This window comes from Phyllobates terribilis, unplaced genomic scaffold (genome assembly GCF_046119375.1).
Source record: "Phyllobates terribilis strain yellow unplaced genomic scaffold, ASM4611937v1 Scaffold_12__6_contigs__length_324123572, whole genome shotgun sequence".
Classification (NCBI taxonomy): domain Eukaryota; kingdom Metazoa; phylum Chordata; class Amphibia; order Anura; family Dendrobatidae; genus Phyllobates; species Phyllobates terribilis.
In genome coordinates this window covers 124,611,694-124,632,485 of record NW_027362772.1, presented here as the reverse complement: position 1 = coordinate 124,632,485, position 20,792 = coordinate 124,611,694, and the positions used below count along the sequence as shown (strand labels likewise).

The window sequence follows — 20,792 nt, the reverse complement described above, 5'->3', positions numbered from 1 at the left end:
CAATCCTGGTATGCATGGTACCCAATCCCTCATTCTGGTATCCATGCATGGTACCCCTCATCCCCAATCCTGGTATGCATGGCACTCCTCATCCCTATCTTGGTATGTATGGCACCCCTCATACCCCAATCCTGATATGTATGGTACCCAATCCCTCATTCTGGTATGCATGGTACCCTTCATCTCTATTCTGGTCTGTATGGTACCCCTCATCCTGGTATGCATAGCACCCCATCCTTCATCCTGGTATGCATGGTACCCCACATCCCTATTCTGGTATGTATGGTACCCCTCATCCTGGTATACATGGCACCCCTCATCCCAATTCTGGTATATATGGCACCCTTCATCCCCCAATCCTGATATGCATGGCACCCAACCCCTCATCCTGGTATGCATGGATCCCTCATCCACAATCCTTGTATGTATGGCCCCCTCATCCCTATCATGGTATGCATGGCACAACATATTCCTATTCTGGTATGCATGGTACCCCTCATCCCTATTCTGGTATGCATGGCACCCGTCATACCCAATGCTGGTATGCATGGCACCCCTCATAACCAATGCTGGTATGCATGGCACCCCTCAACCCCAATCCTGGTATGCATGGCACCTCTCATCCCCAATCCTGGTATGCATGGCACCCCTCACCTCCCAATCCTGGTATGCATGGTCCCATCACCCCCCAATCCTGATATGCATGGTAACCCCCACCCCCCAATCCTGGTAAGCATGGTACCCCTCATCCCCCCTCCTGGTATGCATGCTACCCCTCATACCCCAATCCTGGTATGCATGGTACCCCTCATCCCCCAATCCTGGTATGCATGGTCCCCTGACCCCCAATCCTGGCATGCATGGTCCCCTCACCCCCCAATCCTGGTACGCATGGTCCCCTCACACCTCAATCCTGGTATGTATGGTACCCCTCATCCCCCAATCATGGTATGTATGGTACCCCTCATCCCCCAATCCTGGTATGCATGGTTGCCTCACCCCCCAATCCTGGTACACATGGTCCCCTCACCCCTCAATCCTGGTATTTATGGTACCCATCATTCCCCAATTCTGGTATGTATGGTACCCATCATCCCCCAATCCTGGTATGTGTGGCCCCCTCATCCCCCAATCCTGGTATGTGTGGCCCCCTCATCCCCCAATCCTGGTATGAGTGGCCCCCTCATCCCCCAATCCTGGTATGTGTGGCCCCCTCATCCCCCAATCCTGGTATGTGTGCCCCCCTCATTCCCCAATCCTGGTATGTGTAGCCCCCTCATCCCCCAATTCTGGTATGTGTGGCCCCCTCATCCCCCAATCTTGGTATGTGGGGCCCTCTCATCCCCCAATCCTGGTATGAGTGGCCCCCTCATGCCCCAATCCTGGTATGAGTGGCCCCCTCATCCCCCAATCCTGGTATGAGTGGCCCCCTCATCCCCCAATCCTGGTATGTATGGCCCCCTCATCCACCAATGCTGTTATGTGTGGCCCCCTCATCCCGCAATCCTGGTATATGCGGGCCTCTCATCCCCCAATCCTGATATGTGTGGCCGCCTCATCCCTTTCACGCTGCACACATACAAAAAAAACCCGCTCATACTCACCTTTCTTCCCTGTGCTGCAGTGTCCTGTTTTGCTGAAGGCCGGGGGAGGAGTGTGGCGCTGGAGTTCGCGCGTGCCCATACTGCGCTGTCCGGCACCATTTTGCTGAAGACACACTGCAAATGTGTCTTCAGTAAAATGGTGCCGGATAACGCTATGTGCATGCACTTACTCAGATGCCTTCACTCCTGACCCGGTCTCCGGCGAAAAGAGAGGCGCCGCGGCATCGCTTCTCCCGGTCAGGTAAGTATGTAAGTATGGCGCCGGAGATCGCGGTATGCGTTCAGTGTCTAAGCATACTGCGATCTCCGGCACCATACATTTCTCTTACCTGTAACGGCTCCCTCGTTCTTCTGTCTGAAGCCAGACTGTGCAGGCATGTCGCACTTGTGCAGTCTATAGAGGTTTCAGACAGAGGGACGCTTGTAGCGTTATATTATAGACTAGCTATTGATCCCGTTCTACGCCTGGGTGGCGAGCATTTTTATTGGTATATGGTCTTCCATGCTGGTATGTGCTGCCCCCCTCCTGGTATTTGTGCTGCCCCCATCCTGGCATTTGTGCTGCCCCCATCCTGGTATTTGTGCTCCCCAATCCTGTTCCTCCATCCTGTTATGTGCTGCCCTCACCTCTATCCTGGTATCCATGGCACGCCTCATCCCTATCCTGGTATGCATGGTACCCCTCACCACTAATCCTGGTATGCATGGCACCCATAACCCCCAATCCTGTATGCATGGCACCCCTCACCCCCAATTCTGGTATGAATGGCACCCCTCATCCCTATTCCTGGTATGCATGGCACCCCTCATGCCCAATCCTGGCATGCATGGCGCCCCTCATCCTGTTATGCATGGCTCCCTCATACGCAATCCTGGTATGCATGGTACCCCATACCTCATGCCTATCCTGGTATGTATGGTACCCCTCATCCTGGTATGCATGCTAACCCTCATCCCTATCCTGGTGTGCATGGCACCCCATCCCTCATCCTGATATACATGGTACCCCTCATCCCTATCCTTGTATACATGGCCCTTCATCCGAATCCTGGTATGCATGGCCTCCCCATATCCCAATCCTGGTATGCATGGTACCCCACATCCCTATTCTGGTATGCATGGCACCCCTCATCCCTATCCTGGTATGCATGGCACCCCTCATCCCCAATCCTGGTATGCATGGCAGCACTCACCCCCAATCCTGGAATGCATGGCACCCCTCACCGCCAACCCTGGATGTCCCCTGACGAAGGGACACCAAAATGCGCGTCGGGGCGTCCGCTCCAGTGTGTAACTTCTCAATATATGCCCTTACATACTTCTGGCTGTCCTCTGTTGTCTGCCTGTGACTCCCTGTATGTATACACAGGGTGCTGTGCGGACCCTATATGTTTGATATATGACTTCAGATGGTATCTAATTGATTAAATAATTTATTAATTAACAACTAAGGGTATTATATTGTAAATCATATCTTCTAGTTCACGACTTGTGGTTAATTTGGTGCCACAGCTAAAATAAAGGTAGTACCTAGTTGGTAAAAAATATATATATCTATACTGACATTTATTTTGTTACAGTTTTACCCAGGCTACCATTTTTGATAGGACCCTGCATATTAGATATGAATGATGTAATTATATATGTACATTTATTATTCCCAGCGTTTGCCACGTGGAGCTACAAGCTTTAGGTTTTTTACCGGTTGCACTTGCAATTTCTTTCCCCAATTTTTGTGCTTGTCATTATTCTTAAATAAACTTTGATATACTTTCATAAAATTTAGAGGCTTGTATATCGTTGTTTGTTCTAGCGCCCCAATCCTGGTATGCATAGTACCCCATCCCTCATCCCTATCCTGGTATGTATGGTACCCCTCATCCTGGTATGCATGGTAACCCTCATCCTTATCCTGGTATGCATGGCACCCCATCCCTCATCCTGATATACATGGTACCCTTCATCCCTATCATGGTATACATGGCCCTTCATCTGAATCCTGGTATGCATGGCCCCCCAGATCCCTATCCTGGTATGCCTGGTATCCCCGCATCCTTATCCTGGTATGCATGGCACCCCTCATCCCAAATCCTGGTATGCATGGCACACCTCATCCCCAATCCTGGTATGCATGTCACCCCTCATCACCAATCCCGGATTGCATGGCACCCCTCATCCCCCAATCCTGGTATGCATGGTACCCAATCCCTCATTCTTGTATCAATGGCTTCCTGCTCCCCAATCCTGGTATGCATGGTACCCCTCATCCCCAATCCTGGTATGCATGGCACTCCTCATCCCTATCCTGGTATGTATGGCACCCCTCATCCCCCAATCCTGGTATGTATGGTACCCAATCCCTCATTCTGGTATGCATGGTACCCTTCATCTCTATTCTGGTATGTATGGTACCCCTCATCCTGGTATGCATGGCACCCTATCCCTCATCCTGGTATGCATGGTACCCCACATCCCTATTCTGATATGTATGGTACCCCTAATCCTGGTATACATGGCACCCCTCATCCCAATTCTGGTATGTATGGCACCCTTCATCCCCCAATCCTGGTATGTATGGCCTCCTCATCCCTCAATCCTGATATGCATGGCACTCAACCGCTCATCCTGGTATGCATGGATCCCTCATCCACAATCCTTGTATGTATGGCCCCCTCATCCCTATCCTGGTATGCATGGCACAACATATTCCTATTCTGGTATGCATGGTACCCCTCATCCCTATTCTGGTATGCATGGCACCCGTCATATCCAATGCTGGTATGCATGGCACCCCTCATAACCAATGCTGGTATGCATGGCACCCCTAAACCCCAATCCTGCTATGCTTGGCACCTCTCATCCCCAATCCTGGTATGCATGGCACCCCTCACCTCCCAATCCTGGTATGCATGGTCCCCTCACCCCCCAATCCTGGTATGCATGGTAACCCTCACCCCCCAATCCTGGTAAGCATGATACCCCTCATCCTCCAATCCTGGTATGCATGCTACCCCTCATACCCCAATCCTGGTATGCATGGTACCCCTCATCCCCCAATCCTGGTATGCATGGTCCCCTGACCCCCAATCCTGGTATGCATGGTGCCATCACCCCCCAATCCTGGTACACATGGTCCCCTCACCCCTCAATCCTGGTATGTATGGTACCCCTCATCCCCCAATCCTGGTATGTATGGTACCCCTCATCCTCCAATCCTGGTATGCATGGTCCCCTCACCCCCCAATCCTGGTACACATGGTCCCCTCACCCCTCAATCCTGGTATGTATGGTACCCATCATCCCCCAATTCTGGTACGTATGGTACCCATCATCGCCCAATCCTGGTATGTGTGGCCCCCTCATCCCCCAATCCTGGTATGTGTAGCCCCTCATCCCCCAATCCTGGTATGAGTGGCCCCCTCATCCCCCAATCCTTTTATGAGTGGCCCCCTCATCCCCCAATCCTGGTATGTGTGGCCCCCTCATCCCCCAATCCTGGTATGTATGGCCCCCTCATTCACCAATGCTGTTATGTGTGGCCCCCTCATCCCGCAATCCTGGTATATGCGGTCCTCTCATCCCCCAATCCTGGTATGTGTGGCCCCCTCATCCCTTTCACGCTGCACACATACAAAAAAATCCCGCTCATACTCACCTTTCTTCCCTGTGCTGCGGTGTCCTGTTTTGCTGAAGGCCGGGGGAGGAGTGTGGCGCTGGAGTTCGCGCGTGCCCATACTGCGCTGTTCGCCATCATTTTGCTGAAGACACACTGCAAATGTGTCTTCAGTAAAATGGCGCCGGATAACGCTATGTGCATGCACTTACTCAGACGCCTTCACTCCTGACCCGGTCTTCGGCGAAAAGAGAGGCGCCACGGCAACGCTTCTCCCGATCAGGTAAGTATGTAAGAATGGCGCCGGAGATCGCGGTATGCGTTCAGTGTCTATGCATACTGCGATCTCCGGAACCATACACACCTCTTACCTGTAACGGCTCCCTCGTTCTTCTGTCTGAAGCCAGACTGTGCAGGCATGTCGCACTTGTGCAGTCTATAGAGGTTTCAGACAGAGGGACGCTTGTAGCGTTATATTATAGACTAGCTATTTATCCCGTTCTACGCCTGGGTGGCTAGCATTTATATTGGTATATGGTCTTCCATGCTGGTATGTGCTGCCCCCCTTCTGGTATTTGTGCTGCCCCCATCCTGGTATTTGTGCTGCCCCCATCCTGGTATTTGTGCTCCCCAATCCTGTTCCTCCATCCTGTTATGTGCTGCCCTCATCTCTATCCTGGTATCCATGGCACGCCTCATCCCTATCCTGGTATGCATCGTACCCCTCACCACTAATCCTGGTATGCATGGCACCCCTAACAACCAATACTGTATGCATGGCACCCCTCACCCCCAATTCTGGTATGAATGGCACCCCTCATCCCCATTCCTGGTATGCATGGCACCCCTCATGCCCAATCCTGGCATGCATGGCGCCCCTCATCTTGTTATGCATGGCTCCCTCATACGCAATCCTGGTATGCATGGTACCCCATACCTCATGCCTATCCTGGTATGTATGGTACCCCTCATCCTGGTATGCATGCTAACCCTCATCCCTATCCTGGTGTGCATGGCACCCCATCCCTCATCCTGATATACATGGTACCCCTCATCCCTATCCTTGTATACATGGCCCTTCATCCGAATCCTGGTATGCATGGCCTCCCCATATCCCAATCCTGGTATGCATGGTACCCCACATCCCTATTCTGGTATGCATGGCACCCCTCATCCCTATCCTGGTATGCATGGCACCCCTCATCCCCAATCCTGGTATGCATGGCAGCACTCACCCCCAATCCTGGAATGCATGGCACCCCTCACCGCCAACCCTGGATGTCCCCTGACGAAGGGACACCAAAATGCGCGTCGGGGCGTCCGCTCCAGTGTGTAACTTCTCAATATATGCCCTTACATACTTCTGGCTGTCCTCTGTTGTCTGCCTGTGACTCCCTGTATGTATACACAGGGTGCTGTGCGGACCCTATATGTTTGATATATGAATTCAGATGGTATCTAATTGATTAAATAATTTATTAATTAACAACTAAGTGTATTATATTGTAAATCATATCTTCTAGTTCACGACTTGTGGTTAATTTGGTGCCACAGCTAAAATAAAGGTAGTACCTAGTTGGTAAAAAATATATATATCTATACTGACATTTACATTGTTACAGTTTTACTCAGACTACCATTTTTGATAGGACCCTGCATATTAGATATGAATGATGTAATTATATATGTACATTTATTATTCCCAGCCTTTGCCACGTGGAGCTACGAGCTTTAGGTTCTTTACCGGTTTCACTTGCACTTTCTTTCCCCAATTTTTGTGCTTGTCATTATTCTTAAATAAACTTTGATATACTTTCATAAAATTTAGAGGCTTGTATATCGTTGTTTGTTCTAGTGCCCCAATCCTGGTATGCATAGTACCCCATCCCTCATCCCTATCCTGGTATGTATGGTACCCCTCATCCTGGTATGCATGGTAACCCTTATCCTTATCCTGGTATGCATGGCACCCCATCCCTCACCCTGATATACATGGTACCCTTCATCCCTATCAAGGTATACATGGCCCTTCATCTGAATCCTGGTATGCATGGCCTCCCAGATCCCTATCCTGGTATGCCTGGTACCCCTCATTCCCAATCCTGGGATGCATGGTACCCCTCATCCCCAATCCTGGTACTCATGTCACCCCTCATCCCCCATCCTGGTATGCATGGCACCCCTCATCCCCAATCTTGGTATGCATGTCACTCCTCATCCCCATTCCTGGATTACATGGCACCCCTCATCCCCCACCCTGGTATGCATGGCACCCCATCTCTCATCCTGGTATGCATGGCCCCCTCATCCCAAATTTGATATACATGGCACCCCTCATCCCAATCCTGGTATGTATGGCACCCCTCATCCCCCATCCTCATATGTATGGTACCCAATCCCTCATCTTGGTATGCATGGCTTCCTCATCCCCAATCCAGGTATGCATGGTACCCCTCATCCCCAATCCTGGTATGCATGGCACTCCTCATCCGTATCCTGGCATGCATGGCGCCACTCATCCTGGTATGCATGGCTCCCTCATACCCAATACTGGTATTCATGGTACCCCATCCCTCATTCCTATCCTGGTATGTATGGTACCCCACATCCTGGTATGCATGGTACCCCTCATCCCTATCCTGGTATGCATGGCACCCCATCCCTCATTCTGACATACATGGTACCCCTCATCCCTATCCTGGTATGCATGGCCCTTCATCCAAATCCTGGTATGGATTGCCCCCCAGATCCCTATCCTGGTATGCATGGCACCCCTCATCCCAAATCCTGATATGCATGACACCCTTCACCCCCCAATCCAGGTATGCATGGCACCCCTCATCCCCAATCCTGGTATGAATGGCACCTCTCATCCCCAATCCTGGTATGCATGGCACCCCTCATCCCCAATCCTGGTATGCATGGCACCCCTCATCCCCAATCTTGGTATGCATGGCACTCCTCATCCCCAATCCTGGTTTGCATAGCACCCCTCATCCCCAATCCTGGTATGCATGGCACCCCATCTCTCATCCTGGTATGCATGGCCCCCTCATCCCAAATTTGATATACATGGCACCCCTCATCCCAAACCTGGTATGTATGGCACCCCTCATCCCCCATTCTGGTATGTATGGTACCCAATCCCTCATCCTGGTATGCATGGCTTCCTCATCCCCAATCCTAGTATGCATGGTACTCATGGCACCCCTCATCCCAATCCTGGTATGCATGGCTCCCTCATACCCAATACAGGTATGCATGGTACCTCATCCCTCATTCCTATCCTGGTATGTATGGTACCCCACATCCTGGTATGCATGGTACCCCTCATCCCTATCCTGGTATGCATGGCACCCCATCCCTCATTCTGACATACATGGTACCCCTCATCCCTATCCTGGTATGCATGGCCCTTCATCCAAATCCTGGTATGCATGGCCCCCCTGATCCCTATCCTGGTATTCATGGCACCCCTCATCCCAAATCCTGGTATGCATGGCACCCCTCACCCCCCAATCCTGGTATGCATGGCACCCCTCATCCCCAATCCTGGTATGAATGGCACCCCTCATCCCCAATCCTGGTATGCATGGCACCCCTCATCCCCAATCCTGGTATGCATGGCACCCCTCATCCCCAATCCTGGTATGCATGGCACACCATCTCTCATCCTGGTATTCATGGCCCCCTCATCCCAAATTTGATATACATGGCACCCCTCATCCCAATCCTGGTATGTATGGCACCCCTCATCCCCCATTCTGGTATGTATGGTACCCAATCCCTCATCCTGGTATGCATGGCTTCCTCATCCCCAATCCAAGTATGCATGGTACCCCTCCTCCCCAATCCTGGTATGCATGGCACTCCTCATCCCTATCCTGGTATGTATGGTACCCCTCATCCTGGTATGCATGGCACCCCATCCCTCATCCTGGTTTGCATGGTACCCCGCATCCCTATTCTGGTATGTATGACCTCCTCATCCCTCAATCCAGGTATGCATGGCACTCCATCCCTCATCCCGGTATGCATGGTACCCCGCATTCCTATCTTGGTATGCATGGTACCCCTCATCCCTATTCTGGTATGCATGGTACCCCTCATCCTAGTATGCATGGCACCCCATCCCTCATCCTGGTATGCATGGCACCCCATCCCTCATCCTGCCCATATTGCACTGTCCGGCGCCATTTTGCTGAAGACACACTGCAAATACCTTCACTACTGCCCCGGTCTCCGGCGAGAAGAGTGATGCCGCAGCAACGCTCCTCTCGGTCAGGTAAGTATTTAAGTATGGCACTTGAGATCGCGGTATGCGTGCAGTGTCTATGCATACAGCAATCTCCGGAGCCATACACTCCTCTTACCTGTAACGGCTCCATGCGTTCTTCTGTCTGGAGGCAGACTGCGCAGGCATGCTCACGCTTGTGCAGTCTATAGAGGCTTCAGACAGAGGGACCCTTGTAGCGTTATATTATAGATAAACTATGTAAGATGTGCTTGCCATTTACTGTATATAGAAAGGCAGTAGACCACATCTGAATTATTTCCTGTGACGCAATCAAATGTGAATGGTGGCACTGATCTTCCTGATTTTTCCCTTTATGAAGGTGCAATGTGTAACAGACTCTGATAAAGTTCTGGGAGTATTCTGGTTACTGCCAGGGACAAATAAAAGTGACCTACATTTGTTAAACTTATCCCTCGCCCTTCAAAACTTCTCCAAAGTCTTGGACAGGTCCGCAACACACTTGGGTCCACTAAGTCCCTATTAAAAAAAACTGAAATTGGCTAAGGCTAGTAACTCATCATTATTATCTCTTACTCCACTACAAGTATTAGGAGTTAGAAATGTGCTACCCTTTAGTATATAAATGCTGGCAGGTATAATGTGAAGTTCACGGCCTCACTCGAGGAAAGAATCCAGCTTTTACAATTATCTCAAGTCTTTGGCGCCGAGTTCTGTGCTTACAGCTTCACTTACAACATTTGAAAATGTGTACAGTGCCTTAGAGCTTGGATGTCAAATACACAGAGGGCCAAAATTAGAAGCTTGGAAAAGTTGCGGGCAAACCTTGATATTTATTAAAAAAAATGTCTACAATAAGTAGGTTTTTCTTTATGATCAAATATAATGAAGAACCTTTTCATATGGAAACAAACTTAAAAGGGTTGTCCCACAAACAAAGTACATTTTAATTTATATATCTTAGCATATTAGAATAATATAATATGTTAAGTAAGAGCAGTGAAAAGCAAATGGCCCAATGTCATAATTTAAATAAGTAATAACAAAGGATAAAAACCTTGAATGATACAGATACAGTATGATGCCAACAAAAGTGCCCCCCAAACACAGTAAGACACTCCTACAGTGAATTTCTCCACAGTACCCTCCACATGCATGGTATGATGACCCTACTGTACCTGCCCTTAACACACCCAGCAAAGGATGGTGACCCCATCACAGTGTGATTCCCCAACTGTAATCCCAACACAGCCCTCCATACAGTATAATGGCCCCACATAGTCCTCCATAAAGTATAATCGGCCCTGCATTGCCTTCCATACAGTACAATGGCACTTGCATAGTCTTCCATACAGTATAATGGACCCTGCATTGCCTTCCATACAGTATAATGGCCCCAATAGGGCTCCATATATTATAATGGGCCCTGGATTGCCTTCCATACAGTATAATGGCCCCACATAGTCCTTGGGACAACACAGCTTCTAATCTTAATTAGCCAGATGTCTAGATTTGTTAGGCCAAGAGAATTACACTATTGTGCTTGTGTTGGCTTTTGAGTGGAAGTGTTTTTCTTTGGCTGGTCAAGAAGGACATAAACATGTTTATTGGCTTCTCTTGGTCTGGAAACAATGATGTTTGTTAATATGCTAATAACATATTTACTAAGCCAACTGGCTGTTGATTTAAAGAGTAGGGGGATACCAACTATGTAAATTGATTAAATGCTCAAACAATGAGATCTGAGCCCTGCACCTCCCCCCTGATCTGTGAATGATGACTTTAGCCACATACAGTATGTAAATAAAAAAAGGGTTTTCTCTCCTGCTGCAAGGAGAATCAAGGAGAATCAGAGATTCAGAGGGATGCTTCAACACGGCAGATTGGTAGCATGGCTCCATCCAGAGAGACACAGATTTGGATTCTACAGGATGCCAGCCTAAGGGTACACGGCCCTGGCTGGAAGGATACAGATATGCTCCACTGACCATCAGAGAACCCATAGGTACATTTGGGGAAACCAGGTTGGGACAATGAGGTCACCTGGTCCCATGGATATGTTGTTTAGGGTTGCCAGGTGGGACCCTCCTTGCCTGGAACCCATGGAGACATTCAGAGAAGCCAGATTGGGACCAGCTGGTCATCTGGCCTCATGGAAAATCTCGGAGAGGCCAGGGTGGGATCTTCGGGTCTCCTGGCCTTGTACCTCGATGGACTGTCAGCTTCCTAAGCTTGCCGCTACCTCCTCTCTGTGGGGGCCTGCCAAAAGTGGGGGGCCACTGGTTGAGGTAGCTGGCCCTGGAAGTCCTAAAGTCGCAGCTGTTATATTCACGGCGGGCCAGTGGAAGAGTGAGACTGTGTAATTTTGCACCATCTTGGGTATTTGCTGGGACTGTACAATATGTTTATTGTCTGTTTGGTGGTTCAATAAAATATTGCCACATTGTTTTACCTTCACCCTGTGTTGTCTGAGTAGTATTATGATCACGGAAGACCCTGTGTCTTCACATTCCTCCACACAGTATAATGGCCCCATATAGTCCTCCATACAGTATTATGGGCCCTGCATTGCCTTCCATACAGTATAATGGGCCCTGCATTGCCTTCTATACAGTATAATGGCCCCACATAGTGCTCCATGCAGTACAATGGCCCTACATAGTGATCCATACAATATAATGGCCCCACATAGTGCTTCATACAGTATAAGGCTATGTGTGCAGATTCAGGATTTAAAACAGAAATTTGTGCAGCGTTCCTCCATCTCCTTGGCAGGAAAAATGCTGCGGAAAAAATGTGCATTTTGCCGCGTTTTTGACGCGTCTTTATAATGCGTTTTTTGAAGTGTTTTTGTACATCAGTGAATGCTTTTTGGAGCTAATAAAGTTATTTGGTGGGACATTGCTTTTGGATTACCATCATAACTAAGGTGAGTATATTGGTTAATTTAAATGATTAAACAATATGTCTGTTGTATTTCAAATAAAGTGTTTACTCTGTGTCTGTGTGTTTATTTAACTCTTTACTTTACTTTAATTACGTTTGGTGATGAAAGGGTCAGATTGACACCTTGTCATCACCAAACAAAAGAGGTAGGTGCCAGCTAATCCCATTCACCCAATCTTCATTAGCATTTCCATTCATGTAATTTCTGGGGCAGCTGTGAGCTGCTATTTTAGCCTAGGAAGGTGCCCTTAGACAAACATGGTCCCTGGCTATTATTAACAGCTCAGAGCTGTTTTGTTAGCCACTACATCCCCACAAACAGCAACCAGCAGCACTTTGGACACAGCGCACTTTTGCTGCATCCAAACCGCGGTGTTCTAATGCCGCACTTTTGTTGTCAGTACATGTGAATTCACCGCATATAATGACACTTCAATCGGTCAAATTCTGCAGCGGACACTAGCGTGTACGCTACAGAAATTGACATGCTGTGGGTGAGTTTGGGTACGTGGCCATGGTCAGGAGCCGCTGCAAGTTTGACGCTGTGTGTTTATACAGCGTCAAACCCGCAGCACCCAAATGATACAGCATAGTGGATGGGATCTCTAGAAATCCCATGTTCACTATGCGTGCATGCGAATCACCCACTGACACTGACCTGCCGTGTGTCTTTCAGGACCGCAGCATGTCAAATTCTCTTGCGGAGTCGTTAGTCTCTGGAATAAAGTATTTTAATGAAATAAAAAACACGTTTTTTTTATTGTACTCTCAGTCCCCAAAGCCCTCGTCTCCTGAAAAAAAAGTTAAATAAAAAACAACCATATCCCTCACCTGTCTGCCGTCATGACGTAGTCCACGATTACCACCGTCACAATTGTCCCTCGGCGATCCGGGTCACTTCTACAGCAGTGACATAGGCAATCACTGATGTCACTGCTGTAGAAGACAGCAATGTATACTGACAGGAGTGTAAAATCATCCTGTACATGCTGCTGCAGGAGTGAGGTCACTGGGGTTCATCAGCTGATCAGCCCCAGTGACCTCAGGACCAGTACTGGTGGGAACATTCTTAAGAATGTTCCCACGCAGCACCGATGCCGTAAAGTGAGGTCAAGTGAGCTATCAGCTGATCTTCAGCTGAGAGCTCACGTGACCGCAGGTACTGGCAGTACACTGCTGTGACCGAGCGCGCTCCCGGCAGTGTACCGCCGGCTGCTGGGAGGATAACATCGCCGGGGCACATCGCCGGCCAGATGAGAATAGCGTAAGTGGCGGTCGGATGAGGGGAGAGTACTCCTCCTCTGCCGACCCGGGTACCACTCGCAGTGTTTCTGCAGCATTTCACGCCCATTGGCTTTAATTGAAACACAGCCAATCCGCAGGTATAAATATTTTACCTGCGGATTTGCTGCAGTTCAAGGAAAGTCAATGGGCGGGAAATGCTGCATAGAAATTACATGCTGCATTTTTTTCCGCAATGGTAATCCTGAGCGGAAATTTCCGCATCATGTGCACAGCACATCAGGATTGCCATTGCAATAGCTGGCAGATCAATTACCAAGCATTCTCGATGCATTTCCTTGGTTTTTCGCAGTGAAAATGCATAAAAAATGCTACGTTTGCACTTTACCTAATAGGCTCTGCATTGCGTTCCATACAGTACAATGGCCCCTGCATAGTCTTCCATACAGTATAATGGCCCCAATAGTGCTCCATACAGTATAATGGGCCCTGAATTGCCTTCCATACAGTATAATTGTCCATATAGTCCTCTATACAGCATAATGGCTCCACATAGTCCTCCATACAGTATAATGGCCCCGCATAGTGTCCCATACAGTATAATGGCCCAACATAGTGCTCCATAAGTATAATGGCCCCACATAGTGCTCCATACAGTATAATGGGCCTTGCATTGCCTTCCATACAGTATAATGGCCCCACATAGTCCTCCATGCAGTATAACGGCCCCATGTAGTCCTCCATACAGTATAATTGCCCCACAAAGTGCTCCATACAGTATAATGGCCCCACATAGTGTTTCATACAGTATAATGGCCACACATGATACTCCACACAGTATAATGACTGCAAATAAGGCTCCACACAGTACAATGGGCCCCACCCATTGCTCCATATAGTATAATGGGCCCCACATAAAAAAATAAATACACACCTCTCCCAGTTCCCCCGCTGCTCCAATCTCTGCAGGGCATCTTATGATGCTCTGCACGGCTCAGCACAGCTGGTATGTTGTAATGATGTCATGGCGCCTGCTGCACTGAGACGTCAGATGCACAGAGAGAATGACGGCAGAGGCTGATGCTGCTTCCTTCATCATTGTTTTCAACTGTATCAGAATCCAGGATGCCAATATAGTTAAAAGTGTGATATCGGGCGGGCCCCCCAGATTTGGTCCGCAGGTCAGAGTTTGACATGTGTGCCTTAGAGGGGATTCCAAATCTGTTTGTGTTCTGGAATGGGAAAAAGAACTGGGTTGAACACTCCCACGAAAAATGTCAGTCACACACAAATTATTACTCTCTTGTAGATTACAGAAACTCAACATTAAAATCCTTTCACAATGGTACAGGATTCTTGCAAAATTATATAGAATGTTCCCCTCAGCCTCACATGTTTACTAAAGCTATGAAAGTATGCCTCAGCCCCAGGTTCAATTAATTATGTGTAATGGACCTGTCCATCCATATTTTCATCTCATTGTGTATCATGTAATGTCATACACTCCTCCAAATTACCCAAATTGATAAGCATGCACCCCAGACTACAATTAACCCCTTCATGACATAAGACATAAATTTAAGTCATATGTAGTGTCCCTGCCTTTGATGCGGGCTCACACGCTGAGCCCGCATCTTTTCCGGCCACAGGTGGATCAATGACTGTTAGCCTGTTAAATACCACTGTCAATTTCTGACAGCGGCATTTAGCATACGCTGAAGGGCATGCGTCGTTCCACACACCCAACAGCGCCCGTGACTTGAAGGGTTGTTATGACAGCCGAGAGTTTGCTGAAGACCCCCATGCCTGTCATTATGATACTATACCTATTATAGGAGATTGTGATTTTAGCTATACATAGAAGTGCTGATACACTGCTATGTATAGTACAATCGATCGGATGATTGCAGCTTCAAGTCCCCTAAGGAGACTGTTAAATGTAATAAAAAGTGGGAAAAAAAGGTTTTAAAAATATCAAAAAAAATGTACAAAGTTCAATTCACCCCTTTCCCCATTAAAAATAAAGCAATTAAAAAAATACACATATTTGGTATTGGTGCATTCGTACAAGTCCAACCTATCAAAATATAAAATAAATTAATCAGATTGGTAAATGGCTAAATGGATAAAAAAAAAAATCAAAATTCCAGAATTACGTTTTTTTGGGCCTATGGCAACATTGCAATAAAATGCAATGAGAGGCGATCAAAACATTGCATCTACCCCAAAACAGTATCAATAAAAACGTAATGTCACGGCGTAAAAAATAAGCTATCACCCAGCCCTATATCTCGAAAACTGAAAAGGTTACGGGTCTCGCAAAATGGCAGCAAGAGCAACATTTTTTTTCTTACAAATTTCTGATTATTTTTTCACCACTTAAATAAAAAAAATGAAACAGGTCTTGTATTTGCGTACTCATAATGACTTGGAGAATAATATTGCCAGGTCAGCTTTACTGTATTGTGAACATGATAAATAAAAGAAACAATTGTGAAATTGCACTTTTTTTGCAATTTCAATGCACTTGTAATTTTGTTCCCGCTTTCCAGTGCATCACATGATAAAATGAATGATGTCATTCAAAATTACAACTCGTCCCACAAAAAACAAGCCCTCATACGGCTATGGGGACGGAAAAATAAAAAAGTTATGGCTCTTAGAAAAACCCGATGAAAAAAATGAAAACGAAAAAAAGGGAAAATGGCGATGGCGTCAAGGAGTTAAAATAGGACTACTGACTGAGACATTCAAACCGGCAAAGCGCCAAATTATTTCCAGACTATGGACATCTTCATTCTCCCCTACCAGTCTATTGTGGGTTGAGGCATTAATTGCAATAACACAGAGGAAGGGATGATGACAATAGAGCAAAATATTTATTTAAAGGGAACCTGGCATGTAAAGAAATGCTATTAACCTGCAGATATAACGTTAGTCTATTGGTTAATAGCATTACAATATTATCTGGCCACCTTACTTTGCACAGTTACTGGGAGAAAATAAGCGGCCTGATATCTGATTATTACTACAACATAACAGTTATTGAACTGTAAAAGAGCATACCAGCGGAATGGAAAAGTGAAAAATGTTTAATGGCAATGTGATACACTCTTACTTGTTTGATTTTTACCTTTTCTCATAAAATTGCTGTTTTTTCTATCAAAGATGAAGTTTGGAGTCTGACTGTTATTAGCCATGTTGTTGAATTTCATGCTGCTGAAGCTGGAATGCTCCACAATTAAGTCAATGGCGTCTTCTTCTAGCTCTTTCTCAAGGAATGTACAAATCTTCTTTACAGTTCCTCTATGGTCCTAGAATAGAAAAAGTAAGCTTTTAAGCACCATAACCCTTTACACTTTAGACATGAAAAAAAAAACAACTGTATGACAAAATTCTAAAAATTACATTAGGAGAATATAAGTAGAGATGAGCGAACATGTTCGGAAAACGTTAACCAATTTCAAATTCGGCACTAGCGTTGCACATTTGGATTCGTGATCGGACACCCGATCGTTTTTACTTAAAATCGGCAAAATCGGTAAAAGTGCAAGAAATGATTGTGTTTCCACTACAGTATTTTTATCACTTTGGCTAGGATAGTGGTGATGTATGATGAGCAGGGGGGACCTGTTTTATGATGGGAGGGGGTGGAAAGAGGTCAGAGTAGCGGTGGGCTGTTAATCTTATTTTTTTTTTAACTTAATGTGTGCAGTGTTAAATGTTAATTATGGATATTCATTTTATTCTTAATTCTGAGTTCTGTACCATACATTATAGGTACAATGGTATAATTAAGAAGGGTATTACATGCAAAGTTGCATAATTTAATAATTTTTGGTAATACAAGGTTATGACAAATATTATATCATCCAGATAATGGAAATATAAGGGTATTTTTATGAAGAATATAATTACTCTGCATTTGTCATTAACATATAAACGCCTTATTTTTATTTTTATTCTTATTTTTTATTCTTAATTTTATTTTTCATTTTTAAATTTTATTCTTACTTTCTTCTTATTTTTCCATTTTTCATTTTTAATTCTCATTTTTTTATTTTATTTCAGTTCAATATCTCAATTGAGAAAACACATTAATGTTTAATAAAGTAATGTCTAGTACAAGAATATTGCTTCATTAAATATAAGGATATGGTTGAATATAATAAGAAAAATGTTTATATTTTCTGAGTAAACTCAAGTCATTCATTCATTCATTCCTATATTTATTCATTTTGGTTCATGAGTAGACATCCTTTGGTATTATTGGTTTAATAAAGATATAAACACTTGTTGTTTCAAAACATACTGGCACCTATGGGTTGGAAAAGGTAATTACACCTATGACATAAAAATGTTCTATCACATGAAGAACTTGATTAATAATGAATTACTATCTATTATTGTTTATTATTCCAAACATAATGTATTTTAATATTTTGATAATAATTAGAAGGATATTATTGATTGTTATGGTACGCTGTGATATTATAAGTTAGGAAAATTGCCAGATTTGGTATCAGATTAGGGAATGAAGACTTCAATCAAGACATCGCAATTATGGATTCTATCTTAATAAAGACTTTTCATATTTATAAATCAAAGAGACTCTCAAAAGTTACAAGAAGAAGCAACTGATATCGGGAAATCTCAGAAGGTAAAGATGTTGTGAATGCTGCATGATAATAGACTGTGTCAAATACAATACAATTCACATCACTGATAACCGGGACGGCAGAGGACGATGATCCTAAATGAACTGTGTTGTGTTCAAGTTTCATCACGTTCCAGTAGTTTCTTATCACCTGCAACACTTCAATGAAAGCTGGTGAACAAGTAATTGTCAGAGAGCTGCCAGCCTGACATATGTATCCTGTACATTAAGGACTGAATACTGGTTATGGTGCTATATAAAGCAGGGAAGTGTCAAGTTAACCCTTGCTTTGCTGACCAAAGACGTCATATCTGTTCCAAAAGTGACACGAGACCAGTGCGGATGACACGGAGGATTCCAGAATTATCCAAAGACAATCCAACGTAAGTCCAGGTGACACTGCACAGATATTAAAGCTACATTTCATCCATGGACTTTGTTTTCTTATCAATTAACACACATGATCTTTCTAATAAAGAGAACAGTTTATGGACTGAACAATAATGAACACAATTATGGACTGTACAATATCTACACGCTATAATTTATTTCAAAGGAGTTTTCATCTAAAGACCGTGCTTTAAAAGAACCAAGAAGAAGACGAGACGAAGACCCGATGACATCAGATGATGACGATTGGACCCGTGATTACTTCGATTTAGATTTAGGGGAGTATAATTATATATGTTAAATGAATATTAGTCACGGCTTATCATAACATGAATTCACATCATTATATAACAATAATCCGATATTGATATTATTATTATTATTATTAAGAACATTAAATGATATTGCCAAGGAAGAAGAAAAAGGAAAATGAACCTGTTATCCTAATGATGAACGTATCTCCTTTGAGGATTTCAGTTGTCTGTCATCCTCAAAAAGGGGGAATTGTTTAATATTTATTATGGATATTCATTTTATTCTTAATTCTGAGTTCTGTACCATACATTACATAAGATTGCATCAGCCATCGTTTCTAGATGACACGCGCTATTTGTGTGTATATTTTTAGTTCACTACCATATGCGGAATGACAGGTGCTATAAAAACCCATGTTAGAGACAGGGGGGGTCTCTTGCCATTCCACAGGACACAGGACGAGCGCTGTGTGTAAACCAGCTGCTGATGTAGGCCCAACGGACACATGGTGTCATCCTGACAGACGTGCTGGACACAGAGAGACGCAATCTACCATTCAGGATCCCAGGAAAAGATGGGTGAATCTCAACAATTAAGCTAATTATGGACAAATGGACAATCACTCTGTAACTATATAATTGCTTTATGTAACTATCGCAATAATTCTTTTTAATGGACAATCCAAGAATAAATATATACATTTTTTTATAAGAATATCTTGATATTGATACTTTGAGAAGTCCTCGATAGAGAAAATTATACAGAAAGAAGCATTTTTTTACATGCAGATTCCGGCAAGCCAATCAGGGCGCAGGAACCATCCATGTCCAGACAAAAGGGCTTGTGCCTTTGGCTGCTGAAGTCACATGTCCCTCTCCATATAAAGAGCAGACATGTTGTTTTAGCGCCATCTTGTCAGTATAACTGCGCAAAGAGGATGCTCCTGGATACTGAGAGATTTTAAATAGTTATCTAGGCGGTTGCTTCTAAGTCAGATAGTTTAGATAGATAGGATCCTGTGTGGCTGGGAAATCGACTTTCCAGCAGATCTATCATTTTTGCCATTAGTGAGGTCCAGACAGAGACAGCAGGCCACATTTCTGCATAGAACACTGTTGTGCACTACTTATATTGTGCTCCATGCATGAGTACACCTTTGAAAGTCAATTTTTTCTGTTCCTACTGTGCTACATGAAGCAAGCCACATCTGAACTTGTTATTGTTTGCGCTGAGACTCAGCAGTATCCAGGGCTCCACAGTAAAAAATCTATTTTTTTCTCTTACTACCGTGATACATACAGCAGGCCACATAGCAGTTTGAAATATTTTTTGGGGCGCATATATTCTGCCGTATACAGGCCTCATAAACTGTCAAAAAAATCCAATTTATTGTGCTACTAACATGATACATAGAGCAGGCCACATCTCTGTTTCTAATTTTTTTGGTGTTGATATTGTTCTCCATCCAGGGGCTCACAAGATAAAATCCAACTTTGTTGTCTTACTACCGTGCTACAAAAACCATACCATATTTGAGCTTGAAATTGTTTGGTGCTGATATTCACATGATAACATCTAATTTTTTTCTGCTATTACCATGCTACAAAAAGTAGGCCACATCTGAGGTTGCAATTCTTTTCTGCTGAGATTCTGTTGTATCCATGGCTAGTTCACAGTAAAAAATCGATTTTTTTCCATTACTACTGTGCTACATAGATCAGGCCACATTTTATATTTTAATTATTTTGTGCTAGTATTGTGCTCCAGTCAGGAGTCCGCATTTCACAATATAAATTATTTGTGCTAATAGCGTGTTCCAAAAACCCGGCC

General features: G+C 45.1%; 1 protein-coding gene across 1 annotated transcript in view; it reads right to left on the bottom strand.

Annotated features, from left to right (window-relative positions):
* The window catches only part of LOC141173125 (sulfotransferase 2B1-like), a 274,509-nt gene that overhangs the window by 13,678 nt on the left and 240,039 nt on the right, over positions 1 to 20,792 (bottom strand). The window contains exon 5 of the mRNA XM_073657767.1: positions 16,794 to 16,974. Within this exon, the coding sequence (XP_073513868.1) occupies positions 16,794 to 16,974 (181 nt within the window). The remainder of the gene's footprint in view (positions 1 to 16,793; positions 16,975 to 20,792) is intronic.